We start from the raw sequence: 14,429 nt of genomic DNA, 5'->3' as shown, positions 1-14,429 counted from the left end.
GATTTTGTCATGTTCCCAAAGGGAACAAAAACATTTAGTGCTCATTGGGTTTTGGATCTTATAGGGCATGTCATGAAAACAGTTGAAGTTTATGTGTCAACATCTATTGCAGAGCATGAAGAAATAGAAGAACTTCACAGGGTTGTCCAAACCAGCTCAATATACATTTTGACCCTTGATTATCATAAGCAGAGAGGCATAATGATTAAGAACAATGGTGGGTATTGCAACTATCAGAGAGACATGGCAGTAAAGAGTGATGGGAATTATAATGCCAGGAAGAGACAGCAACAAAGTACAGTAGTGACTATAATTGTCTGATTATTTGTAAAATATTTAAGTGGAAGATGAAAGATTTCAATGACATCTCACAAAACAGTAACAATCAATGAAGGGGAAATGAGATTATAGATAAACATGAGACTACTAAGTCAGATCATCTCACTGGCCCTTATATAAAAAGGAAACAAATAGAAATGACTAAATATTCCATTTTTTCTAGTATCCACATCAGTGATAACAGTGAATCTAACACACTGGGTATTTATCAGTTCACATCTCAAGGTTATATGAAGAAGTAAAAATGATATTAACAAAATATCAGGCTGGGACAGTCAAATACATATAGAAGAAACCTCTGTTGAACATGAGAACATTTTAAAGACAGAAAAGTTCAATTTTCAATATATCTCAAAGTGGGTTTTTTTTTTTTTTAAAAATCAATGAAAATGAGAGATAATGTAGCTAGACCTATGTTGCAGTGGTGCTTAAGAAATACTTAAAACAGAAGATCTTTGGTACTAGCTTCATAGGACCATTCATATGAATGAGAGCATAGATCCATCAAAATATAGGTGTATACATGAAATCATTTTATTGCAACCTCATTGTCTACAGTTAATATTTTTAGAAGTCAACAATGGAGCTTTGACTTTGATGGATCCTTTCTCTGATGTTAGCTGAAGTCTTTTGCTATTTTCTAGTGTAAATATTCACTCATATTTTGCAAGATTAGATTCTCTATTATGTAGTCATGTAAAAAGTTGCATGTGAAAAACAAACAAAAAACTAAATCAACACAGTTGTCCTATTTTCATGAAAAGTGTTTTTTAAAATTCTCTTCAATCTGTGATTTTCCTGTGACTAAACAAGGAGCAATTTTCTAGGTAACAAAATGTGTGATATTCACTTCTGAAAACTATTCTTTCTCAAGTGGAATACAGTAATTTTAGAACAAAACTTATTTTCTATATCTGACTTTGTTCTTTTTGAAATACTGAAATAAAATTTTCCCTTTAGTTTTCTTCTTGAAATCAATGCATATTGAAGTTTTAGAGTTGTTTTATTCTATTATATAATATTCTAGAATACAAATGCATGCTCACCTAAAAATTTATTCTTCTTGAAATAAGGAAGGCCATATAACATTGACATGATAATAAAACCATACTATGAAATGCTAATAGCTGGGGAAAATATCTTTGCATATGGCTATTCATTTATTGTCACAGACATTTCCAATGAGGATATTCGATCTATTCTAATGCCATATAGATATAAATATTATGTATATATATATGTATATATGTGTTACCAAAGTTACTGTATATATATATGCATATATGTATACACACATATACATATACTCTATAAAATCTTAGGACTAGAAAAGTCTTTAAGCAGTAAGTTATGTAACCTGATACCCTATTTAAACCCCAAACAAAACAAAATAAGACAATTTAGGACTTGTTAACTGAGTTCTTTTCTCTAATTATTTAATTTAATATGTCAGATATTTTCTGAAAACTTCAATGTGATGTTTTCATTAGGCCAGTGTTGATGAGTCTCTGTGATTTGATTTCAATCTATGTTTTTCAACTTATCTTTCCCACATTATTTTTTATTAGATTCAAGCACTTCTCACCTCATTCTTTTGCCCTTACCATCTCTTTTCTCCCTACCTTCCACATCCAAAGCCTAATCTCATATTTTGTTCCTCACATTATAGTTCTATATGTGTGTATCATATATTATAATCTTCTTTATGATGTATTTTTCCTATTTCATATCCCAAACAGCATCATGTACAAAATGAGCATTCAATAAATGTGTTAAACTAATATGACCCTTACAAGATTTATTTAAACTTTTCCTTTTCTAAGTTTGACTAGCAGATATTACTTATTTTGAAAGTGTCAAGAAGCTTTGAGGCTTTTTTCCCCTTATGTATATGTACCACCTGCAAAAGAAGCACTTTTGGTAGAATAAGTATGTTCCACATTCATCTCCTTGTGACTATGACCTTGTTTAATCTTAAATTAGATTAAGTTCTACTCAGATTGTACTGGTAAATCATGGTGAAATGAGCAGATGCTGTTTCAGATAAATAAAAAAATCATCAGTGACTTCTTCCCATCTAACAATCATGGTTTAGAATGTAAATGATGAATCACTTAGTCAGATGTTACCTTTTCTAAGGGACTTTCTACTCGAGGAATGCTGATCATTGGCATCTGTGCCAGATTGTCCATGTGTATATGTTCATTTTCTGGTTGTCTTCCTTTGAAATTGTTTACCACACATACGACCTAGAAGTTACAGAAAATAATAACCGTTAAATTGCATCCAAAGTGATCACTTCCTGTGGTATCTCTATGGCTAATGGGTTGACAATTCTAATTAAGATAACAGCAAATTCAACCACTTTGAAAAGATTGCATAGGGGTGAAATAAAAGTTAAATTTATCTTCTCTGAATATGTCTGATGGACTTTAATTATAAATAAAATTTACACAAGTATTACATAATTCAGAAAATAAAGCTCACCACTTGCTCTACCATTCAGTTAATAATGACTTTGATTCTCAACATTTCTCACTAAATGTGTATGATTCAAGTATTTTTGATGCCCAAATCAATTCAAGAACATCACAACCTTATGCATATTAATAGCCCAATGACATTTTCTAATGTAGCTCACAATTTAAATGGAATTCATTTCACATCTCTCTAGGAGTATCACATTCACTATAAAACATTTTACAACTGGAACCCTTCACAAATTCAGTAGTTTCCCATTTAGTAATCATATTTATTGTCTGTTTATAAATTTCTTTTACACATCTGACATTTTCATAATAGCTCACCTGGGTTACTGTTGAAACTAGAGATGCTATAAAGGGAATTGATCTTGTTACCAATTGCTTTGTCATCTTGGTTTCAAATTCATTTAAGAATATTGTGGTAGGAGAATTTAATTTCAGTGACATGATCAAGAACTGCACTAATGTTGGCTTATGTAAATTAATAAATAATATACTGTCTACTTTTCTATGCATGTTACTTATTTTTAAATTATTATTTCATTATTCTCTGTAGTGAAACAGGAAAAAAGTTCAATTTTTGTACTGTTAGAATATAGCAATTCTTTTTCATAAATGTTTAATGTATAATTACAAATTTAAATTACAAAATTCCATAGTCTCTACTGGGAAGGCTTTTATTTAAGAAGGCTTACCACCAAATTTTCTCCAAAGGCCAATTAGATTTTTGGTTGCTATCCAGTTTTATAAACAAAATTACTCTGTATGATAATAAAACCATACTATGGAATGCTAATAGCTGAGAAAAATATCTTCACACTTTGCTATTCATTTATTGTCACAGACATTTCCAATGAGAATATTCGATCTATTCTAATGCCATATAGATATAAATAATATACATATATATATATATATATATATATATGTGTGTGTGTGTGTGTGTGTGTACCAAAGTTACTGTGTGTATGTGTATATATATATGTACACACACATATACATACACTCTCTAGAAAATCTTATGACTAGAAAATCTTTGAGCAGTAAGTTATTCAAGTCAGTTTTATATCTTAAAGCCAGATTATACTCAAACCATCATAGGTTTCTAAGAATCTATTTCATTTTAAAAAAGAATTATTAGGGAAAGATATTTTTGATCGTTATCTCACTCCCATCTGCCTAACTACTTATTTCACATTATTTACCTTCACATACTATGTTCCAGCTAAATGAGCAGAGATGTTTCTCCTCCTAACTAAATGTGCTATCATCTCCCATCTTTTTACCTTTGTATTTGCTGTGCTTTCTACTCAATAATACAACTCCAAACTTCATTCAAAATTCAATTCCAGTGCCAGTGCCTTTGCAATGCCTTTCCTAATTCCCTTCAACAATCCAATTGTTTATATTCACTTCCTCTTGGTATCAGAACATACTTACTTATCTGTATTTAAATTTATCCTGTACAGAGAATATAAGATTCTTGAGCCAGTAATTATTGAAAATACAAATTCTTTGAAGGCAGGGAATGTTCTTTTGAGGGGAGGGGTCTTTGTATTATTTGGCACATAATAGAGATTTAATAAATGTCAATTTAATTTAACTTAATTGTTCATTAAAATAGAAAGCTAGGTGATATAGTGGGAAAAGCTCTAGGTCAAAATTAAAGAAGTAAAATCTGAGTAAAATCCAGCCTCATACACTTACTAGTTGTATGATCCTGGGCAAATCATTTAATTTCTGTTTGTCTCAGTTTTCTTAACTGTAAAATAAGAATAATAATAATAGAACCACTTCCTAGGGTCAAATGAAATAATATTTGCAAAGCCATTAGCAAAGGGCCAGGTACATAGTAGGTATTTAATAAATACTTGTTTCCTTCCTAATTCCACTGCAAAGTCAAAGTGGTGTAGCAGAAAACATCATTAGATTAGGAGTCAGGCAGAAGATACTGCTTTGGCACCAAATTTCCTTATTTGGGAAGATTGGATTCTATTATTTCTAAAATCTTTTTATCTCTTAGATGCTATGATCCTATAATCCCTGACAGTCGCTAAAATATCTATTCATCACCATATCTTCTATACCCTAATGGATAATATCAAATATGGGTACAATTCCTTGCATATAAAAATAGTCAAATATTAGTTTAATTGAAACATGCAACTTCATTTTAAGTCAAAAAATTCTAGAGATTTTAGAAAACTATTTACCCATATGAAGTTATTTTCCCCTGAATATTTGTTAGTTCCTACCACAAAGCTAATTTCCTTTTACTGAGATCTTTCCTGATTCCCCAGGTTCATTTCTCCCTGTCTGAAACCAAATAGCATTTAATTTTACAGCCATACCCTGCACTTACTATGTAATATTATCCATTATAGCTCTCTGTGTTCCTATTTCATCATACCATGAGGGAATGGATTCTAAATCTTTGTACCTCCTCTAGCACTTCATGCCCTGTGACCAAGAGCACATTTTTATAAGATATAACTGTTAGATTCACTGTGGGAGAGCAAAGAATGCTGGGTTAGGTGCCAGAGAACAGAGGTTCAAATGCATTAGAAATTAGGAGTAGAAATGAGGCACAGTAAAATAAAAAATATGGACCTTCATTAAAAGAAATTACAATTAACTATAGCTAGAAAGAGAGACTACAAAACTATGTGGGAAATTGGGAAGGTAAGAGTTAATGAGCCCTTCATTAAAAGAAATTACAATTAACTATAGCTAGAAAACAGACTATATAACTATGTGGAAAATTGTGCAAGTTAGAATTACTAGAAAGGTACGAATGATCAGGGGAAGAGCTTCCTGAAGAAGGTCATAGATTTAGAGCTGGGAAAAAACACTCAAAGGATATCTAATTAAATTCCTTTTTTATCCCATTTGAATAAACCAAAGGTAAGAAAAATTACATGACTGGTCCAGGGTTAGATAGATAGTGAGTAGCAGAAGCTGGATTTGAAACAAGGTCTCTGACTACTAAATTTAGTAGTCTTTCTCTAGTACTATTCTGCCTTCAAAAGACTTTAACAGGGTCTTGTCTAGTTAAACTAAATAAAGAAAAAACATTTTTGGAAAAGGAAAAATGTGAACACATGAATAAAAATGAAAGCGAATATGATATGCTTAAAAGAAATATAATGTTGATTAAGTGGGAAGTACAAATTAATGAATGATGGGAAATAAACTTGGAAAAAGTAGAGTAGGACCTATTAAAACCTACACTGAAGGCTTACACATACTTCATTTCTTGTTTTGTTTTGTTTGTTTCATTTCTTGTTGAATTTAACTTAACTGACATTGTCCAATCAAGGAGCAATAAAGAGTTTTTGAGAGGATGAGAAAGACCGCTTAGTAAAAAAGGTTTGAAGTCAGTGAGTCCAGTTAGGAACCTCTGGAAATCCTGGGCAAACATAGGTAAACATGAATATAATTGTACATCCCTGGGAAACATGTATTGGCTCAAAGAGAGCCAATGGGAATGTTTTCCCTAGCTATCACTATACAGAACCCATATTGTACATAACTGTGATGGGAATTATATAGACTTTAGCATCCATACTTTAGAAACTGGAGGTTCCTTATAGACCTTTTATTCTAATCCTCTCATTTTATATATGAAAAAGATTGAGGTCCAAAAAATTCAGAGATTTGTTCAAGATCACATAGCCTCCTCCTCTGACTTCAAATCCAGCATACTTTCTATCCTATCTTAGAATGGAGATGCGGGAATGGAAATAAAATCAGAGATATATGAAAAATATAGTCATTGGTAGTCTGACTCATTATAGAGAATCAACAAATAACATAAACTAAAATGACTCAGTATTGTTGAAGTTGAGTGATTTGGAGAAGGCCAATACCACTGATAGAGACAGAGAAATTGAGTCTAATTAAAAACAAATTTCATTTGGGAAGTGTTTGAGAATTCCAGATACCTTTTGAGAATACTGTAAATAGCTCAGATTGGAAAACTAGGATTGAAAATCATTGCTTTAGGGATAAACATTTAGTGGTAGTCAATGGAAACAGATGGGGTCCACTTTGAGAAATGCCTAAAATACAAAAATTATAGTTACCAAAATAAGTTATATGGAAAAGAACATTTGTGATATAAAAGCATTTACTCCAGGCTTTTTAAAAATATTAAATATCACAGTGGATTTTAAATATTTGTTTACAAGAAGCTTCCAAAGTACTGTTTGTGTCATATGGATTCTTCAGGAGACAAGCTAGCCTAAAGAATCAAGCTTTCCTCTCTTTGAAATTATTTTTAAAAATTGTTTTATAGGATCTTAGATATATTAGAGCCAGACTGGACACTGGAATCCATTTGAACTAACCACTTCATTTTACACATGAAGAAACTGAGCCTTGGAGGAATCAGTCATCATATATCAAGTGAAAACCAGTTCACTAGGGAGCATAGTTTTTAGTCTTGAATCTGGAGTGTGAGAAATGACTTAAAATATGATTTGGGGCATTGTTTACTGTGTGATCCTGAACAAGTCATTTCATCTGTGTTTGCCTCAATTTCCTCATATCTGAAGTGAGAGTACTAAAAGTATTGATTTAATAGAAACATTGTGAGGATAAAATGTGATAGCTTTGGTAAAGCATTTAGCAAACATTAAAGAGCTGTATAAATGATAGCTATTATTATTACTAGACATATTAGAGTTTTTTTACTTTTGACTCAATTATTTTTCTATTTAACCATTATGCATGCCTTTTATTTCACATTATTGCTCTTCATGCACATTTTATTCTAAAGAAGGTAGTTTATTAACTGTTGCTAGTATATAACATTTCATTCCCTTCTCTATCAGTGCCTTTTACTGAGAGTCCCCTTAATCTGGAATGCACTCCCTTTCTAACTTATTCACCCTATTCATATGCATAAATTTTTTTTGAAAATTATTTTATCATCTACCATGAAATGAATTGCTTTTTCTATAAAAACTTTCTTAATTTTCCAGGTTTATTATGACTCTTTTAATAATAAATCAAATAGCATTTTATGTATCACCCTATTTCCATAGTACTTATTCATTCAAAACAAGTCACATCTCTTCTTATACAAACACTTTCCATATCCTTCCCACTATTAGCACATTAAACTCCTTGTGAATTTACTTTTTATTGTATTGAATAGGTTTTGTATTTATCTATTTGAGGAAAAATATATATTTCTCCAGTACAGCCCTTGAGGGAAGGGTCTCATTAATAATCACATCACAATTATTAATATAGGATTTATATAGTATATTCAGGTTTGGAAAGTGCTTTGACTGTTATTTGAATCTTACAGTAACACTTTAAAGTAGATACTACGATTCTTTCTGTTTTAGAGATAGAAAACCAAGTCAGACAGACTTGCTTAGGAGCACACATCTCTTAATAGGCTGAAGCAGAAATTGCACTCAGGACTTCCTGACTCCAAATTCAAAGTTCTTGCCACTGTGCCCAATAGCTTCCTCTTTAAAATTTACTTTTATTTTTGTACTTTCGGGTCTAATGAAGCCCTTTATAAATGAAAGAAATTGAATCATGTCATAGATCTGAGAGTTAGAAATAAGATAAAACTGAATTTTAAAAATAACAATAATAGCAGCTCACATTTATATAATAATTTGCACTTGGCAAAGTACTTTCCTCACACTATCCCCATGAGTTGGATTATATAAGTATTATTATCCTTATTTTGCCTCTAGGTCCAGTATTCTGTCCATTACAACCAGGATGCTTTGTACCTGTAGGAGAATAATATCGGTTTAGATTTCATGAATTCCTAGGTCTGTCCCATTTTCAAGGATTATGCAAGCATAAGTTCATTTTATGTAGAAAGTGGGTTTCAGGAAACATTCATAATCATGTAATTTAGAAATGCCATTTAACCTTCATCAGAGATAATGAGGGGAATACTATACATGGGTCCCATTTAATTTCTACACACAATAGTGAGAATTAGTATAGCTTTTACACACTCATTTTCTCAAAATGGATAATGCAAGTTCACTTGCCTCAATGCAATGCAATCAAAATCAGCCTCAAGTACTCACCAAAAATACTGCTATAGATATTCCAACAAGAAAACCTGCTATCACATCTGACCAATGATTTCGATATTCTGCTACTCTGTTGAGTCCAGTAAGAAAGGCCAAACACATTAAGCCCAAGCATAGAACTGGTTTAGCAAGTCTTGTTCCTTTGGCTTTTATTGTGTTGGTAATGTACATCTGAAATGACAAACGGAAAAGGACAAGATACTAAGCAGTCTATATGCCAATCTAATACATTTCTGTCAAATTATCATTAATTCAGAGTAGAAGGGAGTTTAGCAGTCACATAAAACAGCCCTGTCATTTCACAGATGAGGCAATGGAGACCTAGAAAAGTTATTACTTGCCCAAGGTGAAGAACGAAGTTAAAGAACTGGGTTCTAAACTCAGATCTCTGGACTTTGGATCCAGTCATCTTTCTAGTAAACTACTTTATTTCTTATGTATGCTCTATGAAAAAATATGTGTGGATAGTGTATCAATATGTCCATGTGTGACTAACATCAGTTTAATTAAGCTTATTGCTATTTTAATGAAATTAACCATAAAAGTATAGATGAAATGATTAGGAATAATTTAATTTTACTTACCTACTGATAACCTTCTTTAACCCAATATTTTAATTAATAATCCATGTCTATACAGTATTCATATTCAGAATGGACAAAATAATGGAATCTGAAAGCTGGAATTGACTTCAGAGTCCAACCAACTATTTAGTCAAAACTTTATCTGAGCAAGACACAAATATCATACCAAATTTGTGATCATATAACATTTGCTTAAAGACCTCAAGTGAGAGAGTGATATCAAGGTTCCAAGGCAGTTGATCTCACTTTTCTGAAACTACAATTGTTAGGAAATGTTTCTTGATATTAAGCCTAAATTCGCTTATTTTTATCTTGTACACATTTTAAAGATAACTCACTGTAATGCTTTGCTATCTCTATTCTTGAAGGATTATAGGATCTTTGATCAAGGACTGGAATGGATCTCAAAAGTACAAACCCTTCATTTTACAGATGAGAAAATTGAAGCCTAGAAAACATAAATATATTGGCCAAGGTCACACCAACAGTAAGCAGCAAGACCAAAATTCAAGCTGAGGTTCTTTGATTGGAAATGAAGGGTCTTTCTGATTATATCTTTCTATATCTCAGGTATAAGTAGGTCGATCTTAATCTCTCTTTCACATCACATGCCTTCCAATTTTTATAATCAGCTGTCATATCCCTTCAAGGCTTTCCTTTCCATTCCCACTTTTTTCAACTGATCCTCATATGGTACTGAATCCAACATTATGCATAAGTTAAAAATGCACATTGGCAAAGGTATATTATATCAAAAATATTGGACAACATGGTGATAGAATAATACTATGCATCAAAAAATACTATTCTAAAGAGGGAATCTGGAAACGTTTGTGAAAAAATCAATGGCTTAAAAAAATGAAGCAAAACTGTGGTAAGAAGTATATTTCAGACAGATTAAACAGGGAGAAAATCAAAATGAACTAAATAATTAGATGAATCTGATTAGATTGTAAATTCCTTGAGTATAAGGATGTCTTTTGCCTCTTTTTTGCATTCCAAGTAGTTATCCAAGTCCCTAGCATATAGTAGGTACTTAATAAATGTTTAGTGATTGATTAACTAACTGATAAACTACAAAACCAGAAGACAAGATTGACAATAAGGCACAACATTTACTTTGTCAATCACTTAATTATGAAGTTCTTTTAGATAAGATTAAGAGAAATGAGATAGATAATAGTATTGTTAGGTAGATTAAGAATTGACTATCTGGTGCCAAAGCATGGTTATTAATGACTGAAATAATCTGAGAGAAGGTCTTTAGTGGAACAACAGAGCACTCTTTTCTTTATCCTCTTTTGGGTCAATATTTTTTTCAATAAATTTGATGAAGTAGTAAATGACTAAATTATTAAATTTATAGATGCAACAAAAATGGAAAGAATAACAAATACATTAAATGACAGAATCAGGCCTTTTTTATAAAGAGAGATTTCCTCGGGCTAGAATGAGAGTCCAAATCTAATAAGATGAAACCAAATAGAACAAATCTGATTTAATTTTTCCTCCACATGATGACCATTTAAATATTTGCAGACAAGAGTCATGTGTTTTCCTAGATATTTTCTTTTCTTAATTAAACATTCCTGGTTCCTTCAACAATTTTTTGTACTGAGTTATTTTAAGTACATTTGTCATTCTGGTCACTGTATTCTACTAATTTATTTCTTAATTAAATCTAGTGTCAATGATCAAATAGAATATACCAAATAGGGAATGATAAGCAGAATTGTTATCTTCCTTGCTTTGAATACTCTTCTACTGCAGTTAAAATTTACTTTCTTTCTTCTTCTTCTTCTTCTTCTTCTTCTTCTTCTTCTTCTTCTTCTTCTTCTTCTTCTTCTTCTTCTTCTTCTTCTTCTTCTTCTTCTTCTTCTTCTTCTTCTTCTTCTTCTTCTTCTTCTTAAAGATTTCCATATCACATTGTCCCCTCTTATTGAATTTTTAGGCTAATGATATTTTCATTTTTTATTACAAAAACTCTTGTGGAAGTAAATTTTCAATCAATCAACAAATACTTATTAAGTGCCTATTCTGTGACAATGTCCTAGATACTAGGGATAGAGGCAGATGTAAAGAATGAAACCTGTATTTGTATAGTTGATTCTTTGAATCATGTATAGCAATTTCTATTTATCTCTGTTAAATATCATGTTGTTGGACTTGATTCATCATTCCATTCTGTTGACATATTTTTTATCTTGATTCTATTATTCAATGAGTTTGTTTCAAAGGACAAAGTTAGGAGTAACAGATAAAATTAATGAGAGGCACATTTTCCCTCATTATGAAGGGGGGAAACAACTTTCTAACAATTAGACTTTTAAAAAAGTATAATGGGTAAAGCTAAATAGCACATTATATAGAATGCTGGACCTGGAGTTGAAAAGACTCATCTTTCTAAGTTCAAATCTGGCCTCAAATACTTCCTAGCTGAGTAACCCAGGGCAAGTAATTTAGGCCTATTTGCCTTACTTTTTTCATCTGTAAAATGAAGTGCATAAGAAAATGGCCAACCACTCCAGTTTCTCTATAAAAAAAAATACTAAATGTGGAAGACATGACTGAAATGACTGGAAAAAAAAAGTATGAGCTGCCTAATGAGACATCAAATTCCCCCTACACTATCCAGGTAGAGGTTGGATGATTACTTTTTCTAGTTGTCAGAAAGGGATTTTTTTTCCACTAAGTTATGGGTTGAATTGCATAAAGCACCACTGAGGTCCTAATGTGGTTCTGGGATTTGGTGAAAACTACAATTTTCAATCAGTTTCAATTATAGCATTGGAAAACATGGATATAATCATAGTATATGAATTTATATATAACATTAGATTTGGAGGAGCTGATTTTAAAATAAGTTTTAAGTTCAAAACTAATTGTATTTTGTAATCTTTGTAACATGGCTTTAAGATTTAGTTTTAGTGACCAAAATTAATTTTAAATGATAAAATATTATATCCTTTTAATTATACATAACATTTACCAGAGTCAGAATTACAACAAAACAAATATGAAGGAGAAAATGCAATAGTTGTAGAAATAATGAATAGACATCTATCTAGACCTCTGACTTCTCATTTGGTAATAAGGATGAAGTAGTGATATGAAGTTTAGAAGTTAAAAACTTTTATACTCATCAGTAACTTGATTTCTTCCTAATCCAATAAGTTTTTTCCTTGAATAGTTTATAAAGTTAAGCCTTCTCATGTATAGGCCTGTTGCAAATCTATGTACAGAAAATGGAACATACCTGTTTTATTTTTTGAAGTGATGAATAGTATTATCTATGATAAAAAGCTAGTTTTGACTGCAAAATTTGGATACTATATTGATATTGAGGAAATATTTTAAATTAAAGACCATGACATTAATGTTATGCTCAGAAAATGCTTTGAAAAATAGATGATTCAACAATATTGTCAATCACTTGCCCACTAACTATCTTGGGCTTAGTCAAAACACATGAACCCAGAACTTCACTTGATTAGAAAAGAAGCAGCATGTAAGTTCTATTCTACATTTTCCATTTTAGATTCTTATGAAATTTATAAATCATTTAGTTTGACTCTTCTAGGGAAACCTTTTTATCTTAATCACCATATGGTAACTGTGGAAATATTTCATAATCTACACGGAATAATGCAACTTTCTGAACACAACCCTCTATGTGAAATGGGAGCTTCTTTTCCAATTCTTTGCTGAAATCCTTTGAGTTTATGCTGTGATATTTTGACCTAAATTAAGGAAGTGATCAAAAAATTGAATTTGATGCAGATGTGTATAGCATAGATGGACCATGAAGGAAGAAACTGAAAAAAAAATTATGTATATTTATACTTATGTAAATATATATGTATATATATTATGATGATAACTACAATATTCACTAAGCATGAGGTGAAAATCATATTTTTTTCTGGCTTTGAATCATATAGCATAGAGCATCGAGATGAGCCATGGAAAAGTAGTTGTGAGAAAATTTGAGTAATTTTTTAAAATTAACTTCAACTCTGATGTATCTTTTCTAATATTCATTATTCTTCATGATAGTCATAATGCTAAACATATACTTTAACTGAATAATGCAAATTAACTGAAAGAATTGAAGTATGTCATTACCAAACTGCTGTCAGTGATCTGTAAAAGATTACTGAGCATGAGAAAAGCACTGCAAAATTGAAAAAAAAAAAGTGAACATCCTTATTGGGTTGGGGGAGAGGGACATGGATGAATTCTGCAAACTCTGGACATTATTAAATGAAAGTTCTGTAAAGATTTGCAAAGGAAATAGCATTCAAAAAGCCCAGAAGGTCTTGATCAAGAATAGGTTATGTCAAACTAGCCTCAGAGGGTTATTGGAAGATCAGAGGAATGATGAAGGGAGAATAAATGTAGGTTTTAGCAATGCATTTGACAATTGTCTCATGCTTTGTGTATGAGATGAAGATGTATAGACCAGCTGACAGTCAATTTATTAGATTAGGAACTGGTTGAATAGCTTGCAAGGATCATTCATGGGTTACTTCCCATTTTAAGGGAGACTTCAAATGTAAAATCTCAGGGTTTTGTCATTGGTCAAATTTTTTATCAGTGACTTTAATGATACAAAAAAGACATTGTCAAATTTTAGATGAAAGGAATCTGGGAATGAAAGCTAACACACAGGATGACTGAAATAGAAAAAAATCTCAACAATATTAAACACTGAGTAGAATCTAAAAATGAATTTTAGAGAAAGAAATTTATCAATTTATATGTTCATACACATAAGAAAAAAATATTAATATTAAAATGCTTTTTCTTTCACCCTCTTCTTAACTATTTACAGTCTGGTTTTCAATGTCATTTTTCTATCAAAACTTCACTAAGGTTACCAGTGATCTCTTAATTGTCAAATCTAAAGGCCTTTTCTCCATTCTCATGCTTCAGGCCTCTTTGAAGTC

At 31.2% G+C, this 14,429-nt stretch overlaps 1 protein-coding gene across 2 annotated transcripts in view; it reads right to left on the bottom strand.

The window, feature by feature from the left end:
- PLPPR5 (phospholipid phosphatase related 5) overlaps window positions 1-14,429 on the bottom strand; it is a 178,837-nt gene that overhangs the window by 31,569 nt on the left and 132,839 nt on the right. For both annotated transcript variants that reach the window (XM_051993276.1, XM_051993277.1), the window contains 2 exons: window positions 8,891-9,067; window positions 2,469-2,588 (listed from right to left, as the gene is read on the bottom strand). In XM_051993276.1, coding sequence (XP_051849236.1) covers window positions 2,469-2,588; window positions 8,891-9,067 — 297 coding nt within the window. The remainder of the gene's footprint in view (window positions 1-2,468; window positions 2,589-8,890; window positions 9,068-14,429) is intronic.

This window comes from Antechinus flavipes, chromosome 4, assembly GCF_016432865.1.
Source record: "Antechinus flavipes isolate AdamAnt ecotype Samford, QLD, Australia chromosome 4, AdamAnt_v2, whole genome shotgun sequence".
Lineage (NCBI taxonomy): Eukaryota > Metazoa > Chordata > Mammalia > Dasyuromorphia > Dasyuridae > Antechinus > Antechinus flavipes.
Note: the sequence above shows the minus strand (reverse complement) of the source record. Positions and strands in the feature narration are given on the sequence as shown.